This window comes from Gracilinanus agilis, chromosome 3 (genome assembly GCF_016433145.1).
Source record: "Gracilinanus agilis isolate LMUSP501 chromosome 3, AgileGrace, whole genome shotgun sequence".
NCBI classification, from domain to species: Eukaryota; Metazoa; Chordata; class Mammalia; order Didelphimorphia; family Didelphidae; genus Gracilinanus; species Gracilinanus agilis.
The window spans coordinates 530,211,425-530,239,346 of NC_058132.1; the positions used below are offsets into that span (position 1 = coordinate 530,211,425).

Consider the following 27,922-nt stretch of genomic DNA (forward strand, 5'->3'; position numbering starts at 1 on the left):
GGCGCCAAAACTTTTACAGGGTCTATACCCTGGACCTCTAGGGACATTATCCCTGGGAGTGCCACAGCTGCTAGTCCAAGGAGCCATTAAAGTTGGGAAACTTAAATACCTTTCTAGGGAACATGGGGACTGAGGACTAGAGGGATAGTTGATTGACTTTACAATGGCAACAAAGGAATATGAGGAGTTCCAGACAGGAATGACAGTGAGGGGCTGATGCTTTACAATGGATACAAAAGGGAAAGATCCAGCCAAAGGCTGGAGCACATTGGTAAAGGATTTTGGCTGAAGGGGAGAAACCGTTGGGACAAAAGAGATACTTAACCATCTCCCCTAAACTCCTTTAAGGCCCATTTTTAGTCTGAGACTAGTGAAGTTGGACTTTCCCTCAGGGAGGAATTCAATTATGACAAGGCCAAACCTGAGGCTTTCACCTTCAAGCTATGTAAACTGGGGTTCATTAAATCTTTTTAGGCTACCAGTTTGGGGGCTTCTAGATTCCTTGTCGACAGTAAAATATGACAAGAATACAAAAGAATTTTAAAATATTTTCTCTTCAGGAAAAATAATACTGTACGATATGTGTTATCCTTAAAATAGTTAAGCAAGAATACTGATACCCTTGTGTCTGGTGTCTGGTAATCTATTTTTTTTTTCTTAAAAAGAGGAGACCTTAACTGTTCTCATATCACATTTATCAAATACCTCCTAGACAAGTTTCTATGGCAAATCTAAATATAAAGGAGAAGAACATTTACAGAGCTGAACAAAACTCTAATTTCTTCAATGCTTTCCAACGAGTAGAAATTGAAGAAATACAGATTTAAATTTGATTTAAGGAACATTTTTCTAATAATTATAGTTTTCCCATAAAGGAATGTATTCATCTGAGAGGTTCTTCTTCATGGGAGGGTCCTCAGGTGATATTGCATTAATACTAGATATGATGGTTGTAGAATGGACTCCTCTCTATAAGTAGATTGGATTACATATGACCCTTTAGTCTCTTTCGATTCTGATTCTGTGAAAAAATAAAGCAGAAAAATGGCATCAGTGATATTGAGGGCAGCTAGGTGGCACAGAGAATACTTCAGACACTTACTGGTTGTCTGACCCTGGTTAAGTCACTTCACCCTCTTTTTCTCATTTCCTCACCTGTCAAATGAGCTGGAAAAGGAAATGGCAAACCACTTCAATATCTCTGCCAAGAAAAATCCCAAATGGAGTCACAGAGAGTTGGACATGACTAAAGTGACTGAATGACATCATTAACATAAGAAGAAATGTAAACCAGATCATGACAATCTGCCCTCTAGATTTTCATGGGTATTTTGGCTAGTCAATTATTCAATGTAATATACAGAAATAGCTATTTTCTGCAGGTACAAAAAGCAGTTTGCCCATTACATCAATAAACATTTATTTAATATTTACTGTATTCTGGGTTAATGGAAAAGGTGAATGGGGATAGAGGTTGAAGATAATAGTTACAACAGTAAAAATAAAATAGACCTTCGGTCAAAAAGCTTACATTCTACTGGAGTTACAACCTGTTTCCAGATAAATAAAGGCAAGATAATTTGAGGAGAAGTCAAGCAATAGCATTTCAGAGTAATCAGGGAAGGCTTCATGTGGGTCTTGATTTAATCTTAAAGGGGAGGAATGTGTTCTAGGTAAAGAATGGGGACACGAAATGGAATGTCAAAGTTGGAAAAACTGCTAATATGCTAGTTTGGTTGAAACACTGTGACCTTGAAGGAAAATATAATTAAGTAAGCCCGGGAACATACAATGAAGTCAGGTCATGAAAGACCTCACATACCTTGCTTTTTTGTAATTTGTTTGTATTTTGTCCTAGAGGCAACAGGAAGCAAATGGAAGGTTTTTTCAGTTAGGAATATTAATTTGTCAGTTATATGGAGTATAGCCCGGCGAGGGGATAAACTGGAAAGAGGAAGACCAATTAGGAGGTCAGTGAAGTAGTTCATGTGAGAAATGAACAAAGCTGTGGTGGCTGTGTAAAGTAGAGGATGAGGATGCTAGAGATGATGAAAAGGTAAATTTCCCAAGACTTTGCAACCAATAAAATAAGGGGCAGGGGTCAAGGCAAAGGGAAAAGTCAAGGATATCTCTGAGAATTGCAAACATAAGTCACAGGATGATGGCATCCTGAAAAGAAATAGGAAAGTGTGCCTATAGGGCAGGTTTGGGGAGTGGGGGAGGGCAATCACATGAAAGTAGAAGTCTATCTCTTTATTCTCCCTTTTAGAAATATTTAAAAAGCACTTAAAATGATTCTGTTTAGAAATTTTTGAACAACTAATCTGAAAGATAAATCTTATCAGTCTTCTTTAAATATCAATTCTGGAATAGTTTTTTGTTTTTCTCTCCTTGGATCAGCCAAAGGGAAGAATCCCTCCCTTGAAATAATTTGGATGTTGAATAGACAAGTATAAGGGCAAAGGAACTTTTATTGCTCTCTCTGTAAGTGGCAGTAACCTCTTTCCGGATGCCCTGAAGTGTTTAGGGTAATGATCCACCTTAGAGATGGAAGAAGTGTCTAATTATTTCAAGTTACCTTTGGCCAGCTGGAAAAGAGCCCTTGAGGGTAGAGGTCCTAAAGGGATTTAATGGTGTTTTAAGAAAATGATTCTCCAAGATTATACTATTGTTCTGGATTGATAAAACAAAATGTTATCTTTTCCCCTTTTATGAGTCTTGTCTCTGTGTTTTTATGAAATTTTCCTCAGAACTATTATTTCCACGATGTTTTATATTAGAGATATGTCTGAGGGCATGAAGGGAACTTTGTCAGTTTAGAAGTTCCTTTCTCCAAGCAGAATAATGCTTAGATTAGAAAAATGATAAAAATTAATAAGAAACATTTGGCACATTTGTGCCTAAGATATAGTTTTTCTACCATAATATTGAATTTCTTTTGGGATATGTCAAGCTGCAGATGGCTACAGGACACCTAGGTGGCACAATAGATAGAATGCTAAGTCCGAACTCAGGGAACTTCATCTTTCTGAGTTCAAATATGACCCCAGACATTTACTATCTGGGTGAATCTGGGCAAGTCATTTAACCCTGTCTGCCTCGGTTTCCTCGTCTGTAAAATGAACTAGAGATGGAAAAGGCAAACCACTCTGATATTTCTGCCACATAAATTCCAAATGGGGTCACAATGAATAGGACATGACTCGCCTGACAAGTCTGAGCTGAACAAAAATAGGACACTTCGTTGGAGAGGTCCAGCAAGTAGTTGTCAACCGCGGAATAGAATTCTGGAGAGAATAAACCTGAATATATAGATCTGGAAGTCATTTTTGTAAAAAAGATAAACAAATTCATGAGAGCTGATCAGACCAGCGAGAGAGTGAATGTAGGAAGAAAAGAGAAGAAGACAGAACATCTAGGGGACTTGTGAGATACTCAGAATGGATAGGCAAGATATGAATAAAGATCCAGCAGAGGAGACTAAGGAGGAGTAGTCAAACCAGTAAAAGAGCCAAGAGAGCATTAATTACAGTGTCCTCTCGATGGGAGGAAATGGTATCTGGGAGGAGAGGTTGGCAGACAGTGGGAAAAACTGCTGTGTCAAGTAGAATCAAGACTGAGAAAGGATTATTGGATATGGAGTTAAAGAGCATTCCATGAAGAGAGGAGTTTTAATAGAGTGGTCCAAGATGGAAGATAGGTGTTGAAGTTTGCATGGGAATTGAGTAAAGACAGTTGAATGTAGATGACTCTTCCTAGGAGTTTTGTTATGAAAGGGAGAAGAAACAGGATGATGGCAAGGGTTATAGATAGTCTATGAAAGGAGAACAATTAAGCCATAGCATTGGTGATCGACTGGGAAAAGAGAGAGGGTTGAAGTACAGATGAGAATGATTAAAAATATTTGATTTACGAAGCATGAGAGAGAGAGAGAGAGAGAGAGAGAGAGCAGAAAAGATAGGAAATTAGGAAATTACCTGAGGGAAGAATTTCAGATTTTAAGATCATGGAAGTAACAAAGTTATGGATGAAGTCTAATACTTTGCTAGAATGCACAGACATTAAGTTATAGTATTCTCTCTATAACTATTTTATTGAAGATTGAACAAAAGTTTTGGACTATAATACAATGCCACTATATGATGATGTAGGTATGAAGTCTCTCTTAACTCTTTAAGGATACAGGAGTACTATTCAGAGGTTCTACTGGAGATAGCAAATATCTAAAGAATAGGGTTATCATTTCTCTTTTCTGGTTATTCCCTCCACATTCAGTCTCAGATTCTCTCATGTGTTTTTTCCCCCTAATTAGAATGTAAGTTCTTTCAGGGCAGGGACTATTTTTGTCTTTCTTCTTATCCTCAGTGCCTAATATATATGACTTAGTTTGAGATCACTCTGAAATACAGTTTTTAAAGTTAAAAAAAAAAAAAAGCAGAGTTCATCATCATGAGTTCACTTGTAGGATGTGGATGGTTTATCTGAAGTATGTACTGAATATAAGTACACCATTTTATGGAGTTTTCAAAGTCCTTAGAAATAACTCATAACATCCCTGGTTGAATAAACAGAACATTCTTATTGCTAGGGCTTCTATGTGGACAGAGTACTAGACCTGAGTTTCAGTTTTGCCTTTCTTAATTTCTCTCCGAGTGTCATTCTCCTCATCAGTAAAATGAATATAACAGTACCTTATAGTACCTTCCTCACAAAGCTGACTTGAGGCTTAAGTGAGATAACATTTGTAAGGCATTTGGTAAACCTAAAAGTGCTACATAAATTTCAATTATTAGTGGAGGCTGTATAAATAACCGCTATCTATCTAGTAAGAGTTAATTTAACAATTTAAAATATATTTAATATTTTATTTTTTACAATTACATGCAAAAACTATTAAAATTTTTTTTAACATTTTGAGTTCCAAAGTCTCTTCCTTCCTCCCTTCCACACTCCCTGAGATGGCAAGCAATTTGATATAGGTTGTATGTGTACAGTCATGCAAAGTATATTTCCACATTAGCCATGCTGTGAAATAAAATACAAACCAATTAAATAAAGATGCTTTTAGGAATTCCAGGAAAATGGCAGAAAAATGAATGTGAAGTCTTCTAATATTCCCTACAAAAATAGTGGTAATACCACAAAGAAGCTAAACCACCTGAAATCTTCAAAGAAAAATTTAAAAAACAACAGTAAAAAGGACAAAACAAAGAAGAAATCTGTCCTAACAGAAAATTATAGATTAAAAGAGGCAAAAATGATAGAAAGTAAAATATATTGAAATGGCATTGACCATAGCACCAGAAAAAATACTAGAATTTTCTATGGGGGAATTTGCAATATAACATATATGAAATGAAGAAACAAGTCTAAATCCCAAGATCACTTTCCTGACAAGCCTAAGTATTGCTTAAAAAAAAGTTTTAAAAGAATTGCATGATTTATGGCTAAAAGACCTCGCTTCCGAGTAGCTCCAGAGGTGTGTCCAAAGTCTGGGAATGAACACCACTTTATAGCTAATTTAAGATTGGGAATAACTAACAGTTGTTTTAAAATGGTCACTCAATAATATGTGTATAACCCAGTGGAATTGCTTGTCAACTCTGGGAGGGAGGAGAAAAGAGGGAGACGGAGACAACAAGAATCATGTAGCCATGGAAAAAAATTTAAAAATAAAAACAAAGAAAAGGTCACCCTAAAATTAAAACACTGAGAGAATTCTGGTTAGTAATATGATGGTTGAAGAAAATGGCAATAATAATTTATCCAATGTGGATAATTTAATTAATTCAATTTTATAGATACCTGAAAAAAAAGACAAAGAAAAAATAGTGGAGGTGGGGTGGGGATGGTAGGGAGGAGTGAAGAGGGAAGATAGAATCCCAGAGCATTAGACTTGGAATTTTGGTAGTTTTATACTTTTTTATTGAAGGGTGGTAATTCTACAGGGGAAGAAGGGAAAGGAAATCCATTCTACCTATAGGGTGCTATGTGAGCAAAGTAGAGAGTACACCTCAGTGCAGTCAAACTCAAATAGAAACAGAAGGCTGCATATTGACTTAGAAAACCACAAGTCAACATTATTTTAAAAAAATTTTCCAATTACATTTTAATTTATTTCTTGCCCAATCTGGAGTTTTGCCTGCAACATGCAGTAGGTGCATTGTGATTTTGATACCTCTGGAGACCAGTTTAGTCAGTCCATCAACAAGCATTTATTACATACCTACTATGTGCCAAGCTAAGTGCCAGGGATATAAAGGACAAAAAATAGTCTTAGTTTCCAAGGAATCACATTCTAATGGAAGAGATAATACTCAAACCACTAAGTAAAAATAAGATAAATAAGAGTGAGAAAATTAATAGAGGGATTAACATCATTAAGGGTAATAAAAGGATATTGATTTTATAGTCTTTTGTTGTTGTTACTGGGAGCACAGAGTACATAGAGGGGAGTGGAGGGTTTGTATGAGATATTGCTAGAAAGGTAGGACAGTAATAAACACTTGTTGGCTCTGTTGATTTATTGCATTACCCCAAATTGTGAAGGGCCTAGAATGTTGAACAAGCCGGTGTGCCCTTTACTTGGAAGAAAAGAGGAAGTTCCTGAAGATTTTTGAGCAGAGGAATGACATAAACAGATCTGTGTGTAGGAAAAAAAAAACTTAAGTTTCATAAGCGTAATATGGGGATCTGAAATATGTGTAGAGCATCTTGGATGGTGTCTCTCTAACTGGAGAATCTGGGGGGCCTGCTAGACAAATGCCTTTGTCAACTTGGAATCTAGAACCCCCAAACTTGAGGTCTACAGACCTCACACAACTACAAACTTGGGGCTCTCAAGATCTCAAGATTGGAGTTTCTAGATTCCAAGTTGACAACTTCAACAGACTATGGAACACGTGTAGACCTTTTGTCATCTAGACATGTGCTGAAGAGAGACTTTCCTAAAGGACTGGTAGCTTTGTAGGAATAAAAAGAGATGTAAATTGTTGAAGAACCATTAATTATTTATGGATAGGTAGGACCATATCATAAAATGGCATTATTGTCTCAATTATTTTACTTATTCAATGCTATCACAATCAAATTACCACAAAATCTTTTATAGTTAGACAAAAAATAACAAAATTCATATGGAGGAATAAAAGGTTAAGACTCTCAAGGGTAATAATGATGAAAGTGGGAAGAATATCAAATTGTATTCCAAAGTAATAATGGTCAAAATAATTTAACTGTTTTAGATCTATGGAACATTTTAAAGTACACAATAAACAGAATCAAACAAACACAGTAGCATAGTGTTTGGTAAACCCAAAGCTTCAATTACTGGAAGAAGAGCTTGGTATTTGACAAAAATTGCTGGGGAAATTGGATGGTAGTCTAGTAGAAATTAGATTTAGTCCAACATCTCACATAATACACCAAGATGAATTCTGAATGGATTTACATCTTCCCGACTACAAGTCCAACATTCCTAAGTTTCCTATACTCTGCATGAAACTTAGGAGATTTCAGAGAGGTGATCATTAAAACTAGATATATTGCCAAAGAACAACCTTTGAGAAAATGCCCAAATCAGAACTATGTATATGTATGTGTGTAATGTATATATACGTGTGTGTGAATAAAGAAAAAAAACAGTGGAGGTTTAAAAAAAAAAGGTAGAAAGAGAAGCAAATGATCCTGAAGGATATGAGTTTTGTGTTTTGTATTTTATAATATAAGCAATTTGATTGTTGAGGAGTAATAGGTTTCGAATCTGTGCCTTTAAGAGGAAAATTCAAGGGCAGCTGAGTGGCTCAGTGGATTGAGAGTCAGGCCCAGAGATGAAAGATCATGGGTTCAAATTTGACATAAGACGCTTCCTAGCTGTGTGACCCCGGGCAAGTCACTTAACCCCCATTGCCTAGCCCTTGCCACTCTTCTGCCTGAGATTAAGACAGAAGGTAAGGGTTTAAAAAAAAAAAAAGGAGGAAAATTCTGGCAGTGATTCTTAGGGAGGAAATGCAGAAAGCAGGGATTGCAGTTAGGGGAACATTAGGAGGTTATTAAAATAGTCTAGGGAACAAGTGATGAAGACCTGACTAGGATTGGGGCTGTGAGTGGAGAGAAGGGGACAGTCAGGTTTAAGAGAAATGACATAGGTCAGGATGTGGAGGATGAGAAAGGAGATAAAATCAAAGATGCCTGAGATTTTGATCCTGGGCAGCTGAAAAATCCAATGCAACTTCAAAAAGCAATTGAACTTAGCTGAGAATATACTAGTTTTGCTGATAGGATATATAATTAGAGAAATAAGGCCACATAAAGAAAAACAAGATGTTCAATGCAAATGGGCTTTTGATTTAATAAAATTATTGTTTATACATATAAACTTTCCATATTTTAAGAAGTCCTCATAAAATTATTTGCTAGTAAGTCATTAGATAATAAGGGGCTGCTCTGATTGAGAGAATATGGGTACGGGTAATCCCTGTACTACCAAAACATTGTATAAAGTAAGCTATTATTCACTATATATATATTTTTAAGATTGATATTAACTATCAAGAGGGCCATCTAGTGGTACAAAAGATAACATGTATATTTATGACTGACTTCATTCCACAAACATTTGCAATTAAAGGATTTAAGATCTGGAGGGATTTTTAGAGATCATTTAGTGGAACCTCTTCATTTATGTCCATAGATAGAATTTAAGAGACCCCTTTCATTGTGTAGTTAAGGAAACTGACTCTCAGAGAAATCAAATGACTTGCTTAAGATTGAGCAGGTGCTAAGTTACAAAGCCAGCATTCCAATTGACAAGAGAAAGAAGATCCTCTTTGCCTTTGCTATTAAATTTTGCTATTTATTTTAAATTATATTTCAACATAATTGGTTTCCTTTGTAACCTTATCTATTTTATTTTATGCATTAAATTATTCTGAGAACAGGTCCCTAGTCTTCACTGGATTGCCCATGGGGTCTGTGACACTAAAAGCCTAAATACTTCCTCCTCTTACTAGGTGATTTTTGAGGTTACTTTTGGCTCTAAAATTGATGAGCCTATAACTTACTTATTCATATTTATTGCTATTTCTATTATGCTTTATCTGCTTTTATAGGCAATTAGATTTGGGATGAGCCCCAAAGAGCATCAGATTTAACACCTTGAATTTTCAGATGAAGAAAATGAATCTTATATATATATATATATATATATACACACACACACACATATATATATATATATATATATGAAGCAATTTATCCTTTACCACAAGTGAGAAGCCTAGAGCAGCAGGTATATCTGTGAAAACACCAAACTGAAGTCATTTTGTTCTTCTTCATTTCAGGTAAAAAAAAAAAAGGCACCTTCTAAGCAACCCCCAGAAGGGTTAGGTATTTATATTGCAGGTTGCAAAACTTCCCAAAATAAAATGCAAAACGAAGTTGGAGATTGAGTCTCAAATCTGAGGGATACATAGGAGATCACTGAACAGTATGTAGGGCTCTTATGTCATATACTTTTAGAAATGGGGACTGCTAAGCCCTCTGAGAATGCTGCACATTGTAGAAAACCATATTATTAACATTTTTACTGCACTTTTATTTTTTTCAATATTTCCCAGTTATATTCTAATATGGTTGGGGAAGCTATAAGGGAATGTGGTGGGCCACATGGGCCGCTGGTGCACATTTGACATCTCTGGGGTTAAGGGAAAGGAAAATGGACTTCAATCAAAACATTCAGCACATATTTAGCACTTATAATGTGTCAGGCACTATACTAGATGCTTGAAATACAAACATCCAGTTTCAGATCCTAACATGTCTACTTATTTGACCTTGGGCCCTGTTTTTTTTATTTTTTTTTAATGAGGACAGTAGATCAGATGATTTTTGAGGTGCTTATCTCCCTATGTGCCTACAATCTCTTTTTATAAGGTATTATATGGAAGTCACAGACCTTGATCTTAAAGAGTCTCAGGTGAGAAGACAAATACATAAGTGAATATAATATAAGAGAGTAGGACAAGTTCATAAAGGTACAAAGTGTTATTTGTTAAACCAGTATTAATCAGGCCCCCATATTGGGAACTGAGCTGTTAGAAAGCTACAAATTTTGGGGCAGCTAGGTGGCTCAGTTGATAGAAAGTCAAGCCATGAGCCAGGAAATCTTGGGTTCAGATATGACCTCAGACACTTCCTAGCTATGTGACCCAATTGCCTAGCTCCTGCTGCTTTTCTACTGTGGAAATGTATGGATTCTAAAACAGATGCTAAGGGTTAAAAAAAAAAAAAGATGCAAAACTCTCTCTCTATTCACCCTAAGCACCTCTAACCTAGACACAGGCAGAAGTCTTCTAATTGGATTCACTATGGGCAAGGATCTTTGTTATGTCCTTTACAATTATTTCATTTGATTGTCACAAAATCCTGGGGGTAGGTGTTATTAATCCTCCCTTTTTGCAGTGGAGACTGAAGCCAAGAAGTTAAGTGCTTACCCACAGTCCTCAGCTCAATACACTGAGCCACTTAACTGAGTGATGAGCAAAAATCCTAAATCTGGAGCCAGAAAGAACCTTACAAACCATCCTGTCCAACTCCCCAATTTTACAGATGAGGAAACTGACGTTTACAGAATTTGCTCATCTGATTTGTCCTGTGAAAGGGAATTTTTATTCCCTTTGTCTATTATAAGTTTGATTGATTAACTTAAAATAGAAAAGGGAATAAAAATTACCTTTTACAATATCAAGAACTTAAAATAGACAAAGGGAATAAAACATTCCCCTTTCACAGCACCAATTCATATAGGTAGTTTGGACAGTTCAGTCATTAAACATTTATTAAGCACCTACTATGTGCCAGGCAGCTGGGGAAAATATACAGTATAAATTGAAACATAACCAATAGAGAGAAGGCACTAGAATTGAGGGGGATCAGAAAGACTTTGGATAGAGGGTGAGATTTGATTTGGGACCTGAAGTAAGCCATGGTAGCCAGGAGGCAGAGTTGAGGGAGGAGTGAATTCTAAGGATGACCTGAAGTTTGAACTCAGTTCCTAAGACTCCAAATGCAGCCTTCCCTACAAGGCATAAACTTTTTTTTTTTTTTTTTTTTTACAAAAAAGATATTCCTCTGGAGCGTTGGAGTGGTGGGAAGCTTTCATTCCAAGGGAGAGGGAGTCAAGTATAATGGAAGGGTATTGGATTTCAAATCAGAACTGGACATATTTGCTACTTAAGTGTTTGGGCTAGTTAACACTGTCTCCAGCTTTGCTAGTCTGCAAAACCAGAGGATTGTACTAGATGTTCTCTACCCTTTCTAGTTCTCAATTCTGATACTAAGTATTTTTTTGAGCCCGATTCACATCCTTAATATTGGCCCACCTTCATGTTTGGTGCACTGACAACTTCTGCTAAACCCTGAAGTCAATTTTAGCTATGCATGCTTTACAACTATTTCTTTCAAAAATTTCTTACATATGATGATGAAGGTGAAATGTAGAAGGTACTTGAAGCTCTACGTTAAGGAAAAATTCTGGCTAAAAACTCCACTTTTGAAAACATCGCCTAGAAATTCTGGCTTCCTTTTGGGGATCTTGCTTCTTTTAGGATCCAAGTGAGGTCAAAGCATTTTTTAAGATGCTCAGTTTTAGAAGTAGAAGGGACTTTACTCAAATTATCTCATATTTAGTGTAAATGCCTTAGTATTCTAGTAAGTTATTGCCTAAAAAAGTGCGATGAGTTGAAAGGAAGCCTGTCCTGCAGCTTAACAGAGAGATGAGAACATAGAGAACCAGTGGTCGCGTCTAACAAGGTGTCTTGGGGAGCTGAGCTCAGTTTCTCGAGTCCTAGTCCGAGGTAAGTAACGTTCTAAATAAATTTAGGAATGAGAAAGTAGCAGGAGTTCTACTGGTGTCTTTTTTTTTTTTTTTTTTTTTTTGGGTAAGCACAAGTACTTCTGAAACGAGAAAATTCTTTTCGCTGGTCTTAGTGCAGGTGTTACAATTAGATATTGCACCTTCAAGCGCTAACTATATGAAGTAGGCTCAACACCTCCAGTAAAACCAACCAGTCATGACATTCAAACCGTGACAAAGGAGTCCAAAGACTAGCTCTGGTTTTGCATTTTGGCCAATGCTCCCCCTCCAAGAGTTTCTTTCCTTAGGGGGCTGAGTCTTTTCATCCCCAATCCCGGCCAAGAGTCAAAACCCTGTTCCTTGGCTGGCCAGCGGGTGATGACACATAGAGGTCGGTCCACATTCTCTCAAGGGCTGAACCGTTAAGTTATAAACGGCCATGTGACAGCCATTCACCTTCCACTTGGGGCACTCACACCCGGGGCAGCCTGTACACTACGTCCCTCGCCAACAGCTTTCCTAGTAGTGCTCAAATAGCAGAGCTGAGAGTCAACAGTCCACCCTCGGGCTTCAACTCTAGCTTCAACCTGTCTCCAGGATAGGCAGGGGCCCCTTCCCAGCCCGGGCTTCCCCTCAGTGCCCCTTGGTCGACTGCAGCAGCCTCGGCGTTCTCTCCCCAGGGTAGCTGCCCACGTTGTGCCGGCAGGAGGTAGGCGGCCGCGGAGAGTGCAGAGAGGTGCTAACACGGTAGGAGCCAGGCGGAGCACTGGAAGCCGAGAGGCGGGGAAGAAGGCGTGTCGCCGGGCTCCAGTTTCCGGAAGGCGAGCCGGTTCGCTTTGGCGCTTTTAGCCGGCAGCAGACTGTGGGGGGGCTGAACAGCTATTCAGTCGAGCTAGCATCGCAGGTCGCCCCGGTCAAGGCCGGTAACGGCCGCAGGAGGGAGGGCGGCGGCGGCGGTGGTGCGAGTGTCTTCTGGCAAGGCGCGCAGGAACGCGGGAGTAGTCAAGATGCAGCCCGTGTTCCAGAATGCCAAATCCAACCCTTTGCAAAACGCGAATCTTTGCTCCCGCATATTCTTTTGGTGAGTGACTGAATGCGCCGGGGCTCTGCCCCGCAGCGCCCTATCTTAGCTTTATAAATCCATCAGCGAGGGTTGCTTGCCGATGCCACTCCAGGACAGCTAGCCTCCTTTGGCTGCGGGCCACTCTTTGCTTTGGGGTTCGGGTTTGCACGCTGCCCTCGTGGTGCATTTTTTTAGGGGTGGAAAAGCTGAGTGGGGAGCAGTTTCCGCCATTCATTGATCCATCCGCTCCTCGGCTTCCTGGTCGTGGGGTGGAGCAGCCCACCGCCGACACTTCCCAGCTCTCAGCGCTGTGTTGCTGCCAGCCCCAGCCTCCAGGCGACGGTCAGCTGGCAGCCGCAGCCAAAGCGGCAGCAGCGCCTCTGTTCGGGGCTAATATTTACTATGTATGGTCTGCCAGTCTGGGCTTCAGGAAGTGCTACTCGGGGGTGCCGCCGGCGGAGGAGGGGGGAGGTGTCGAGGGAGACCCGCTATCCTCAGACTTGGGTCTGAGTGTGGATGATGGGCGCGCAGATGCGTGTGTACCCGTGTGTGTGTGTTCTGAGACTGACGGCGGGGGTGGGGGGGGCGGGATTGTATGTACTTAATATGACCTCCAAGCTGATATGAACCCTTGTCACCTAGCTCCTAAAGGAGTTTCCAAAATACTAAGTGAACCACATGCATATTTGTTCCAAAGGCTTTTTTTTTTTTTTTTTTTTTTTTTTTTTTTTTTAAGAAGGGTGGGGGAGATGAATGGGAAGGAAAGAATAAATACTTGTTCATAATAAAATAATATGAATGCCGTCTCTCCTCTGGATACCGCCCCCTCTTGGGACACCGACCCTTTCCCTTCCCTTTATGTTAAATTTGACTGTGAAAAAGACAGCGGTGAAGGAAAGCATGCTGAGTCGAAAGTTAGAGGGACTACAAGTGAAACTGAGTACTTGAGCAAGACTCGCCACTGAGGACCTATCACAATTCTTTTAGCCCTTCTCAGTTTAATATTCCCTTCGTTGTCGTTGGTAAATCTTTGGGAAGCCCCTTCGGAGTTTTCATGGCAAAGATTCTGATGAGGCTTGGCTTTGCTTTCGCCAGCTCATTTACATATGAGGAAACTGAGGCAAATAGGATTAAGTGGCAGCTCCGAAGTGTCTGAGATTGGTTTTGACCCTAGGCCCCGCACCCTCCCAGAGAAACAGGTGTGAGCTTATCTGAGGTTGCTTTTAGTGCTTTGGGTCAAAGTTGGCTACCTGATGTGTGCTGCTCCTCGCCTTTGATTTTCTCCCAGCAGAACAACTGTCTTCCTTCTGTACAACAGTGGCTTTTGAGAGGATGTCTGGGTGTGGTAAATTGCATGTAGCTAAAATATTACCTGTTTTATGAATGGAAATGTTCTAAGAGTACAATGTAACATGAGTACTTTTTGCCTCTGATTAAGGCAAAGATAAGATTTAAAACATAAAGGGAGGTATATATACTATGGGTATACTTGGCCCCAAATGAAGTTTTTCTTTTTGGGAGACCTTTTGATTGTTATTTTTTGCCTCTAGTGGAGAGAGAGTAGGGAAAGAAGGAAGGCTTTTTTCCCCTTTTTCTTTAAATTCAAGTAGTCTGTTCTCTTGGCAGTAGTTGTGGTAAAAACATGGTGAAATGGGTTTTTGTGGGGCCTTTATACATAAATGGCTATGATACACTGTGTGTGAAACAGGTAACTGTCACACTATATTGAAGTCAAAGGATTTCAATAGATGAAAGGACTCAGTTACCAGTTAAAGTCAAGACTTCCCTTTGTTTCCTATCCCTAGTATACAGTGGGAGAAATCTGTGACTTGAAGGGTAGGTGGCCTTGGCTGGTTTGGAATCTGCCATTATTTCTGGAACTAGATTTGAAATTGAACTCTGTTCCTTACTGCCTCATTTGTAAAAGAGGTTGTTTTAGATGATCCTTTATTATGGTGTCAGACTCACAGATGGGGGGGGCACTAAACCATTCACAAGAATCTCAGTTTTAAAATATCTTTTATTATGTATTCATTTTGTTTAATATTTCTCAGTTATATTTTAATCTAGTTCCCTGTGGATAGCCTTTTTGTTGACACTTCTACTCAAGATTCATTCCATTTCTTAAGTTCTCGCACTTCAATGAAGGAGCCAGGGCTAAGTGGGCTGGAATGACATTAGTAGAACTCTGTGACTTTTCCCCATCAGACTACTGTTTTCTGTTTCCATTTTTGCCATATCATTATGCTGAATCATGAGTGTTTGCTGCTTTTTAGAGAGGAGTACCACTACGTTTTTATTGTTTTCCATTTGGCTTTAGTAGTTATACTTGTGTTCTCATGGAATTCTAAGTGCTACTAAAATACCAGGGGCCTTTGAGAGGGTTAAAAGTCTTCCATCTTCTTGATTTGTCTATGGTGTTTGTCCTGGGGTATTTGTAACTTAAGATGCAGATCACTAACCATGTAGCAATATGTAGAAATCTTGTGCAAAAAAAAAAAAATCACCCCACCTATTGGTTGATGTTGAGAAAATAATATTTGAAAGAGTTTTTAAAACAACCAGTTTGGTGGAAAGTATCCACAGAGGCTGTAGATTTTGCTTGGAGAATGCTTCCTTCTCTTAGGAAATATTCACTAAGTAGGCTTAGCAGACAGCTGACAACATGGAGCTAAAATCTGTCAAAACAAGGAGGCAGTGGTGTGGCCCCTCTCAAGGGACTGGGAGTGACACCGCTTTACAACCTCTCCAGAGAGCCATTGACATCTTCATGTGGAAAGGAGCCTCTTTAGGTTGAGAGGATGCAAACCCAGAGATCTGCCCAGATCTTGAGTGTGCTGTATGTGTGTGTATCCCTTTGGTAGGTAAAAAAAAATAACTGCAGGAAGAAATTCTTCAATTTGCAGTTCTTTTCTGGCCTCTGATTACCTCCCCCCCCACCCCCACCCCCCCTCCCCGGCCCATATAATTTTTCCCCTCTCAAAAAGTATTCATTGTCCAGCCAGGACATCTACCACATCATAGCTGAGACTTGGAACTTACCTGCCTCTTAGGGAGCCAATATAAATGATAGCTATTGTTGAATAAATAGCATAGAAACTAAATAGTGTTTAGATGAACTTTAGAAGAGAACTGGAGTACTTATTTTGAAGTCTACAAGAAGTAATTTTATAACCTACCTTTGGTATCATTAATTCTAGAGTTTCAGGCCTAGAAGAGATTTTTCACTCTAAAACTTAATCTATATCCTTTCACCTGATCCTTTTGCCCCCTTTCTAAGTCCCCCTTGGCAATAGAAAAGTCATATTTTTATTGAAATAATCCTTCTATTTATTCAAAAGGATTTTTGCTAGATCTTTAACTTCCCAGTTTGAATAATACTAGTAATAATTTTTTAGCTTGAGCTTATACACCTACCCTCAAAGCTTTTTGATCTTTTTTTAACCCTTAACTTCACTTTTAGAGTCAATATTGTGTATTGGTTCCAAGGCAGAAGATTGATAAGGGCTAGGCAATGGCGATTAAGTGACTTGACTAGGGTCACATAACTAATGTATAAATGGAGATTTTGAACCCTTGGACTTCATCCCCCAGAAGTCTCTTAGTATTTCCCAAAATTCCTTTTAATCTCTCCACCATGTTGTGTGGTCACATTTGTATAAGTTCTGGGGCTCTGCTTCTCTCTTCCTCTCTTTTGCCAGTAGGCTGGGTGGTTTAGGTAGCTTTTTACTTTAGTTATTATTAATAAAAACTTTAAAAATATAATAGTTACTTTGAATATTAATCTTCACACTAAGAAGTGGCTGAGGTCAGATTTGAACCGAGGATCTTCTATCTCCAGGTCTGGATCTCTATCCCTGAGCCACTTTGCTTCCCCCTCCCCCCTTTGATCATTTTTGTTTTAATTCTCATATATCCTTTGGCGAATTTTCTTTCAAGTTGTTTTAAAAATGAACATTTTTTTTTAAATCCCATCTCACACTGAGATTAATGGGAAATTTATTTTTCACTTTTAGGCAGTAATTGTAATTCTATACTTTTTTACTAAAATAAAAATGGCATGAGAATATGAATGCATCTGGTGACCCACTATATCTCTGATATTTCTCTTCCCTTGTAAACTTAGCTTCTGTCTTCTAATCTTATTTGGATGTTTCTTTGGATAACTATAATTGTACATTTTCTTCTAAAAATGTATTATTTCCTCCCACTCTGTCCCTAAAAACTCAACTTGATTTCTAATCCTATACAGCTGTTAGGCACTCTACCCTATCTGATTTTACTTAGAAGATTAAAAAATTTCTTTTGAGTTGTATGACATTCTAATACTATGTCTGGAACATAGTAAGTGATGTGTAAAAGCTAATTAATTGCTTAATTCATTGATGCAAGACTCAGAACGAGGCCTATTAGAGCCCATTTTGTCATTTCTCTCTAGGTTGACTTTGATTTGGAATCAGGACTGGGTAGAAATCCTTGCCTGGACATTTTTTTGGGATTACTTTGGGTGATTCACTTCTCCCTGGGTCTCATTTTTCTCATCTATAAAATGAAGGGATTGGACTGTATCACCTCTAGCTTGAAATTTATAATCATCTGAGGCATCATAGGATCATTGAATTGTAAGGCTGCTTAATTAGAATATGTTTTAAACCAACAGGTTCTCTGAATGTGTCTCAAGGGTGAATTCTTTCAGCTTTAAAAATTTATGATGATATGGACAAAGCCTTGGTTTCAGTGAAGACATTGGAAAGCCCTAGAAAGAAATGCAATCAATTTGCAAGGAAAACATCATGGATTAGGTTGGAACAAAAAGAACTTGACAGCATTTCAGACTTGGAAAGGATGTATTTCAACCCATACCTTTACAGGAGTTGCCTTCTAACATCTTGACAAATGGTTATTCAGGTTTCACTTGAAGGCTCAAAGTGAAGGCAGACCTAATGCCTCCTGAGGTACCCATTCCACTTTTGGATAGTTCTTATTATGTTACACTGAGCTGACATCAACCTCTGCAACTTCTGGTTACTGCTTCCAAGTTCTGTTCTCTGAGACAAAGCAGAATAAATCTAACCATCCTTGTTCAAATGCTGGTCCAAATTCCAATCCTTTGGATACTTGATCTTTCTCTTTTGGGGTTCTTGTGGATGGCTTGCCATTGTGAGCCCCGTGCCCTCTCAGGTTTATCCTCTCACCCAGGGTCTGTCTGCACTCTTTAGGCTCCTGAGGTCTCAGGTCTAGTTGTTCTCAGGGTCAAGCCTCCTGGTGGTCCCTTTGCTTGTTCCTCTGCCCGAAGCTCCTTTAACAGTCTCAGGGCGCTGCTTCCACAGTCATGCTCCCCTCTGCACTGGGTCTCCACCCAAGGTCTGTGCCTGCATTCAGGATCCACATCTGTGCTCAGGGTCTGTGTTCAAAGTCCGCCCGTTCTTTAGCCTCTTGGGGTCTTAAGTCTTGCTGCTCTCAGGAGCAGCAGGCCCTGGTGATCCCAGGAGGCTGCCAAGGACTTAATGGGTGCCCCAAACTTGCTCTAACTCTTTTGCGCTGGCTTTGGCCCTGTAGGTGGTGTGTGGGGGCGGGGAGGGGGTTGCTCAGCTCGAGTTTTAGTGAGAGCTGTTTCACCTCTTAATAGCATGGAAATGTCCCAATTCCACGTACCTTCAATGCTGTGCCCTGTTGTGGGGTCCCTTCATTCGTCTGGATTTGTTTTTATGTCTTCTTGAGGAGTTCTATATGTGTGGGTTAGGAGAGGTTAAGCAGCTGCTTTTTACTCTGCCACCATCTTAACCCAGAAGTACTCCTTTGGATACTTGAAGACTCTCTGCCCCAGTCATCCTCACTTTTTTTCAATTGATTCTTATATGACAATATGCCCATGCATGTAAAGGTCTTTTCACTATCCTGGATATCCTCCTTTGGATGCTTTAAAAGCTTGTCAGCTTCCTTCAATTTTGATACCCAGAATGGAACGGTATTTTAGAGACCATGTAATCCAACCCATACCTGAACAGGAATATCCCCTGCATGACCTACCTGAGAGGTTTTCTAACTTTTGTTTGAAGACTTCCACTGAGGGGGTACTAAACCCTTCTTAGGAACATTCATTCTACTTTTGGATAGCACTAATCGTGAGGAAAGTCTTTCTTATGTGAGTCCTATTTATAATATTTATCTAGTTTTTCCCATGGAAGGCCAAGTCTATTCTCTTTTTCATTTCATAATCCTTCATAAACTTGAAGATAGTAGTATTTCTCCCCTGAATCTTTTCTTTTCTATAAACATCTTCAACTCCTTTTTTGTAACCTCAAGATGGACCTGTCTTCATGCTCTCAAGCCATCCTTATTATCCTCCTGAATGCTTTCCCACTTAACTATGTCCCTTCTCCAGGTATGATTCATTTAGGGTATATTATAACAGAATTATTATCCTTCTAGTCCTGGACACAATTCCTTTCCTTGCAGCCCAAGTTTATATATATATTTTTTATCTGCTTAGTCATAGTGTTGGCTTAGGTTGAGTTTATAATTTATATCAACTCCATTTAAACTTTGTTTAAAAACTACTGTCTACCCACCTTGAGTATACTTGTAAAAGTGATTATTTTTAACCCAAGTATAGGATTTTTGTTTTTCTTATTAGATTTATCCCATTGTTCTAGGATCTTTTTGTAATCTGAATCTGTCATCCTTCTTGTTAGCTAGCTATCCCTTTCTGGTTTTATAGCATCTTTACATATGAAAGCATATGCCATCTATGTATCTTCAGAACCAGTTGATCTAAATGTTAAAACAGCTCAGTCCCCAGAGAAATTCCTGGGGCACTTTAGTAAACCTCCTTTAAAGTGACATTAAATCATTAATTATTATTCTGGATTTGGCCATTGAACCACTTCATCTTTTCTGTAAGGATAGTACATGAGACTTTGTGAAAAGCTTTTCTTTTATTCTAAACTTTTTTTAAAAAAATCATCAAAAAAAAATCTCAATATGAATTTTTCAAAAGTCAACAAACAGAGGGCAGCTGGGTAGCTCAGTGGAGTGAGAGTCAGGCCTAGAGACTGGAGGTCCTAGGTTCAAACCCGGCCTCAGCCACTTCCCAGCTGTGTGACCCTGGGTAAGTCACTTGACCCCCATTGCCCACCCTTACCAATCTTCCACCTATGAGACAATACGCCGAAGTACAAGGGTTAAAAAAAAAAAAGTCAACAAACAGAAAAGAACATTGGACAATCATGGTTACATGATTCATGTTCTTACTTTCCCCTTCACCCTCCCCCATCTCCTCCCCTCCCCCCACCATAGCTGATGCACATAGAAGATTGGATTGTTATGTGGAACTGAACTATTACATATGGTTTTAAAAAATAAATATTACTTTTAGTGTGTTAGTAGCAAATGCTTTTCTAAAATCTAGATGGACTCCTGAGACATAATAGGTTTGCTTTTTTTTAAAGATAAAATAATACAAAATGGCTAGAAAAAAATTGCACTCCTTCGATTCCATTAATTCTATCAAAATAAAAAGTTAAATTAATCTTGATCTGTTCTTTTTTTTTTTTTTTTTTAATCCTTACCTTCTATCTTAGAGTCAATGCTGGGTATTGGTTCCAAGGCAGAACAATGGTAAGGGCTTTTGTGGTTGAAGTGACTTGCCCAGGATCACACAGATAGAAAGTGACTGAGATAATTTTTGGCTCTCAATTCACTGAGCCACCCAGCTGCACCTACTTGACCTCTTTTAAAACAATCCTGTCCTTTTCTAGATATTAACAAACCATCATTTTAATCATATATTCTAGCATTTTGTCAGGAAACAAACAAGGTCATGGGCTATAGTTTCCATATTCTATCTTCCTTTTTTTTTTTTTTAAATAATGAGAACTTTAGGGATGGTGGCTTCTTATTTTGCAAACATAAATTTAAGGTATTTATGGGTTTTTCACAATTAAAAAAAAAAGATGAATTTCTCTTTTAAAACATCTGCAATCCCACCTTTTTATCTCCCTGAAATGAAGTCACTTCTCTGTTAAAACCAGCAACCTGCCAGAATTGATTTTAAAGAATCAGAATCAGGATTGGGAGTTGATGGGCAACTATTTTCCTGGATCTCTGCTGTGGTTTTGTTTTGTTTTGTTTTGTTTTTTTCCCCCTGAAAACATGAAACCTTTTACTTAACACAACCCCACAGTGGTCATACTCTGATCATTTAAAAATAATAAGAAACTACAAAATATTTTCAAACATCCCCCCATGTTTGCAAATAGTATCATAGAGGCCCATGACAAGTAGTTGCTACCTAAAGATATAAGGTTCTAGTGGAAGAGCTGAATGGTAATTAATCAGTAAGCATATATCATATTTACTATATGAGGATCCAAAGAAGGGAGGATAGAAGAGGAAAGCCTGTGATGTCTAGGGTGGGGGGAAGTAAATTAAAGATATGTTAAAAAAAGATGAAAATGTGTGAATATAATGTGATTTGAGCTGAATATATTTATATCTTGATAGAGAATGGTAATAAAATAATATTGATATGTATTACATATAATATCTTATTGAGGCACATTGGACATTTTTCATCTTCATTTCACAGATGAGAAAATAGATTACTAGTCATACAAAGCAGCGTGCAAATGATCGAACAGAAAAGAGAATGGACAGAGTTTTTTTAAAGCATTTTAGAAAAAATAAATTATAAGCTGAGCTCTACAGTGCTTCATTTTGTCTCTTTTTATAGGCAAATGAGAATCATTAATGATTTCTTAAAGCAGTTCTTTGGGGAAAATGTTTAGCCTAGGTTAGGTTACTGTATACATTGGAAAGAAATGAAAATATGGTTCTTTAAAAGATTTTATATAACTGAGATTTCTTACTGATTGATCCCATTTAGGAATGAATGAGCACTAGCTACTCTTTGCTAAGCTCTCTACTAAATGTTGGCCTCATGAATACAATAGCAAAGACTTGCCTGAACTTCTATTGGGGGGAGGCTGGGAGAGTACACATTGGGAAATCCCTGGGAGTGGTAGGGAGATACTTTGGTTCAGAAACCTAATGGAGGATGAGACTTTTGGGGAAAGCATTGACACACCCTAATCTGGAACATTGGTAGAATTGATTTGATTATGGGTTTATGGTTCCAGAACTAGTATGAAGGAGGGTTGGGGGAGAAAGAGATACCTTGGGGGGTAAGGGGATGCCTGAGTTAATTGGCAAAAGAGGTTGGAGTGGAGGTGGCCAGAGAGGAGGAGGGAGAAGGTGAAGAATGAAGAAGTAAAGCTGTAGCTTCCCTGAAAGTGTTGCCTGACCTACTCATCTTCTCTTGTCTGAATCTCATTGATAAATTTATTACATCTTTTTTTGATCCCTATTCTCCCCTCTCCCCCAACAAAAAAGGCTTTTGAAGGCAAAATATCATGACTGCCCTTTTAAATAAAAACGACCTTGATTTGAGCCCTAAACACACTGCTTTCTTGGAAATGTTTATAAGAGATTCCATGCCTTAAGAGAACTTGGCAGGAAGTAGAAAGACTTTAATCGTTAATAAAACAATATAACGTCAAAATGCTTTGTTACTTTTCTACTAAAGGCAGTTGACTTGGTTTAACTTCTTTCAGATATGATAGTTATACCTTATTTTTTCTAGTATCTTATGAGGAACTCAATTTCTCAAAAAAATTCAAGGTGAATCTAATTTTCATCCATTGAATGCTATTTTAATGAAGTCAGACACTTAAAAGAATGCTGAAGCAGTTTTTTTTCACTTTAAAAATTTTAGTTTTGTTTTGACCACTTTCTTACAAGCACTCAAAGTATATTCCATAAACAAGTTGCCAATCACTTAAAAAATAACTAGCATGAATAATAATGATAATAATAGTAATGATTAGCATTATGACAATAATAGTAATAACTAGCATTATGACAATAATAGTAATAACTAGCATGTATTAAATGATAGTGATAATAGCAATAACTAGCATGCTTTAATAATTATAATAGTAACAACTAGCATTGATTAATAATAGTAATAACTAGCATTAATTAATACGGATAATAGTAACAACTAGCATTATTAAATAATAGTGATAATAGTAATAGCTAGTATGTATTAAACAATAGTGATAATAATAGTAATAACTAGCATGTTTTAATAATTATAACTAGCATTAATTAATAATAGTAATAACTAACATTACTTAATAATAGTAACAACTAACATTTGTTAATTAATGATAATACTAATAACTAGCTTTGTTAAATAATAAAAGTAATAGTTAACTAATAATGACATTAGTAATAACTAGCATAATTAATGATAATAGTAACAACTAGAATTAATTAATAATAATAGTGGTAACTGGCAATAATGAATAATAATAATAGTAACAACTAGCATTTATGAATTAATAGTGATAATAATAGTAATAACTAGCACTTACATAATGCTTATGTATCAGGCATTATGCTACACTTTTTAAATATTAGTATTATTCCATAAGATCTTTATAATGACTCTGGGTCACACAGATATGAAGTATCTGAGACCAGATTTGAACTTACGGCTTCCTGATTCTGGGGCTGATTCTCTATCTACTCCTCCATCTTACTGTGCACACACCTTCCTCCACCCAGAACTGTCTTGAAGTTGGCTGGATTGTGGGCTGCTCATGAGGGTTTGTATAGGCCAGTGATGGCGAACCTTTTAGAGAGGGAGTGCCCTGCCTCTACCCCCAACCAAGTGCCATGCCCATGCCCATGCCCCCCCCCCCCACCACATTCTGTGCCCCTCCCTTCACTGAGTGCTGGGCACACCCCACTTACCCCACCCCCTTACTACACCCAGGGGAGGGAAGAAGCACTCCCATTGACTGCTGGGAAGAGGGTGATGTAATCAGGCTTGGGGAGAGGGGGAGGGGAGCAGCCCAGCCCCGCCTCCCTCTAGCTTTCTAGTGAGGAACTCTGGTGAACTCTGTGTTGCAGGGAAGGGCGCACTGGGTCCTTGGCATGTGTGCCATAGAGAGGTCTCTGCGTGCCATCGGGGTTTGCCATCTTGGGTCTAGGTGATGGAGGCCCACCAGACTGTCGCTGTTGCCCTGCTTGTTCCTAGTGACCTAACCAAAAGAGCCAAAGGCCTTGCCACCTGCCCCGTCTCTACTCTTCGGATGCCCCACGTCTATCCAAGCATTTGCAAGTTAGGAGAGCTCCTTGGGAGCGGCTCTCCTTTTTTTGTTGGTATTTTCAGTGCTTATTATGGCTTAGGGCACAGAGGGAGTTCTTTTTCTTCATGTAGTCATTCTTATAGCCCTGTTTTTGAGATGTTTGGGCCAAAGGGTGACAGTTGGATGAATTACTTTTTTTTTTCCAGTCAAATCAACAAACATGAATTATTTACCACATCCTAGGTGCTTGGGCTATAAATACAAAAAATGAAATAATTAGTCTTTTAGTCAAGTAGCTTACCGTCTATTGGAGTAGACAGGACACACATACACATAGGTGTCTGTCTCTCCCGGAATAAGTTGGGAGTGAGAATCCTAGGCAGGGTGGGGGGTGGGGAATCCTCCCCGTGGCACAGCCAATAGAGCACCAGGGTTGACTTCAGGCTCAGCCCCTTCCTCGATGTGTGTGACCCCGGGAGCTGAGCTCCTCTTTCCAAATGGGCCTCTTAATAACATTTCTTCCAGAGTCCTTGTGTGAGTCATATTTGAAAAGTGCTCCCTGGGGTACCCGGCCGGAGTGGGTGCTCAGTAAAGATGTCGGCTGTTGTTATTGTCAGGGAAGCCCAAGGAAGGCGCCATTCTTTGGATGGGAACTGAGGAGGAAGCGCACTCCGACAAAGGGAAGACCCAGGTTTTAGGGAAGGGGGGGGGCATAGATGGCGTCTGGAGAGACCAGCTCAGGCTTTAAAAGGTGGAACAGAAGAAGATGTGGTGGATGCTAGCGGCAGTCGGAAGCTGCTAGGTGGAATGAGTGATGGGGTCCCACAGACCGCCTTGTGGAGGCAGAATAGAGATGGGGACAAGAGACAGCCTCAGCAGGATGAGAAAACCAGGGAGGCCGGGAGGCCTGAGGAATGAATGGTTAAAGGAGAGCTAATGAGCGTCTGAACGAGGGTTGGCTCTGGGAGAAGAGAGAAGGCATTGGTTGCAAGATGAAATTGGCAAGATTAGGCCATTGCAGCGTTATGACGTATCAAGGATCGAGGATTTAAGAAGTCTGAGGTAACTTTGGGTTGGAAACTTGGGAGATTTGAAAAATAATCATAACTTCAACAGAAATAGGGAAGTTTTTGGAAAGGGATAGATTTGGGTGAAAGAAGAGAAATTCCATCCTGGACACGCCGAGTTTCAGCTTTCTTTGGCGCGCGGATCCTGTTTGAAATGTCCAACAAGCAGCCAGAGACATGGGACGGAAGCTCAGGGGAGGCGTCATGCAGACACAGTCATCTGCGTGGAGGTGATAATTAACCCCGGGGGAGCCGGTGCGGTCAACGAGAGAGTAGAGATGGAGGGCTGGGAGAGACAGTAAGGAATCCTTTTTGTGGGGAGGGAAGGAGGGAATGGATTAGGGGAGATGCTGCCGGGAAGGCCCAATTTTAGATAACTGACTTGCAGGGTGTCCGGTTAGTGCGTCGTGGGTCACATCCCCTTAATGCCGGCTCTCTTCGGGTCAGATTCCCCGGCTCGTTTTCCCCTTCCAGGACATTCCATCTCCCATCTCTGGTCTAGAACGTTCCCCCTACTCCTCATGATTCTAGACTCCCTAAGAGCTCTGCCACGGAGCCTTTTCCGGATTTTCCCAGTGGTTACTCTTCCCCCTACTCCCGAAACAGTTTTGTACATATTTATCTGTTTCTTTTGTTTCCCCCTAATAGAATATAAGTTTTTTTGAGGGAAGGAATCATTTTGTTCTCACCTTTTGTATTCATGGTGGCCGGTAAATGGTTGATAGTTAAATTCTAGTTGAATTGAGTAATTCTAAATGACTTTTAGAATAATTGAATCAACTCATTGCTCAAGCATTCTTATTATAACCCTTTCAACAATAAGATTTCTTATCCATTGGCATTTGTGTTTAATGAGTGTGAGGTAGTCTTGCTTTATTCTGAATTTCTGAGAATTAGTGAACTTTTCTTCCCCCTAATAGTCAGCATGGTTTGCATTTTTTCTTTTGAAAATGTTTGCCTATTTGGAACTATGTCCGTAGGGCTCTAAAATGGTGTGTACCCTTTGAACCAACAATACCACTACTAGGTCTGTTTCCCAAAGAGATCAGAAAAAAAAGGAAAAGGGCCTATTTGTACAAAAAAATTGATTGTAGTTCTTTTTGTAGGAGCAAGTAATTGGACATTGAGGGGTTGGCCTTCTCTTGGGGGACAGATGAATGTGGCATATGATTGTGAAGGAATACTATTATGTTATAAGAAATGACAAGCAGGATGATTTCAGAAAAATCTGGACTTAAATGAACTGATTCGAAGAAAAGTGAACAGAACCAGAAGAACATTGTACACAGTAACAGTGATATTTTTTGATGCACAACTGTGAATGACTTCTTTATTCTTAGCAATGGAATGATCCAAGGCAATATCAGAGACTGGAGATGAAAAATGCCATCTGTCCTCAGAGAAAGAATTGATAGAATGCAGACTGAAACACCTATATTTTACTTTCTTCTTCCTCCTCCTCCTCCTTCTTCAAAATGACCAATAGGGGAAAATGTTTCATAGGATTATTTATGTAAAATCTACAACAGATTGTTTACCGTCTTAGTGAGAGAGAAGAAGAAAATAATTTGGGACTCAAAATAAAAAAAGAATGTTAAATTTTTTTTACATGTAATTGGACAAAATAAAATATTATTAAAGAAAATTCTTGCTTATATCTTTAACCACTTGTTCTTATTTTAAAATTATTTTCCACTTGTTCTTAATATTTATTTATGCCAAATGTCTCTAGGTCTCTAGGTGTCTGTTTGCTTTTTATCAGTTATTTAATGAAAATATTTCTTCTGATTATTTTTGAAACTACATTATCTTGTTAATCTAGGTTTTTGTATATTTAAAAAATATTCATCCATCCCATTTAAGTTGTTATATTATGGGCATGGTATTATAGAAGTACAGAAAAGGGACCCCAGCAACCCATACCTGAAAGGAATTGTTTATTATGACAAGTAATTGATTAACTAAGTTTGCTCCAAGATCTTCAAGGAATCTCACTCCATCCAGTTTTGGAGATTTCTTATTGTTAGTAGGTTTCTCCTAACAGAAAACCAAAGTTTACCTCTTTGTAATTTAGGGGCCAAGTTCAATTGCTTTTCCACACAATAGCCCATCAGATATTTGAGGACTGCTGTCCTGGGTGCCCCAGAAGTCCCTTCCTCCCTTCACTATCCTGGTTGCCCTCTTCAGCATCTTCCCATAGCTATGGCACCCAGAACTAAACAAGCCCTTCAGATGTGGTCAGATCTCAGAGGCCAACAAACCCAACATCATCAGAGTTTTTTAAGAGACCACTTTGTACCACTGTCTCATTAAACTTATAGTCCATCAGAAACTTCCAGATCTTTCTTAAATATTATGCTAATCCCACCTATCCCTTCTAAGCTGAATTTTTGAATCAGCAGTGCAGTTTTCACATTTACCCCTGAATTTCAGTAGAGATTTATTACCCATTTTTCTAGGCCAGTGCTGTCAAACTCAAGTAGAAGTGGGATCACCTGCCTGTTGACTTAGAAAACCACATATTAACATTACTTTTGTTAGACTCAAATGAACCATGTTTGAGGGCTCTGTTCATAATTAGCAGTTCTGAGAATGTGGCCAGTGCATGAAGTCCCTGAGATCCTGGAGGAGACAAGGGGGCTGGATAGGAAAGTTAAAACCATTTTCACAATTATACTAAGACTTTGTTTATTATACTTGCATAAATAAAAGTTATTTGGGGTCCTAAGTAATTTTTAAGTGTGTGAGGGGTTCCCTGAGACCAAAAAATTTGAAGACC

General features: G+C 38.8%; 1 protein-coding gene across 1 annotated transcript in view; it reads left to right on the forward strand.

Moving 5' to 3' along the window:
- The first annotated feature begins 11,642 nt into the window (after nucleotides 1-11,642).
- The window catches only part of ABCC4 (ATP binding cassette subfamily C member 4), a 288,067-nt gene continuing 271,787 nt past the window's right edge, over nucleotides 11,643-27,922 (forward strand). Inside the window, exon 1 of the mRNA XM_044669348.1 lies at nucleotides 11,643-12,935. Within this exon, the coding sequence (XP_044525283.1) occupies nucleotides 12,862-12,935 (74 nt within the window). The 5' untranslated portion in view covers nucleotides 11,643-12,861. The remainder of the gene's footprint in view (nucleotides 12,936-27,922) is intronic.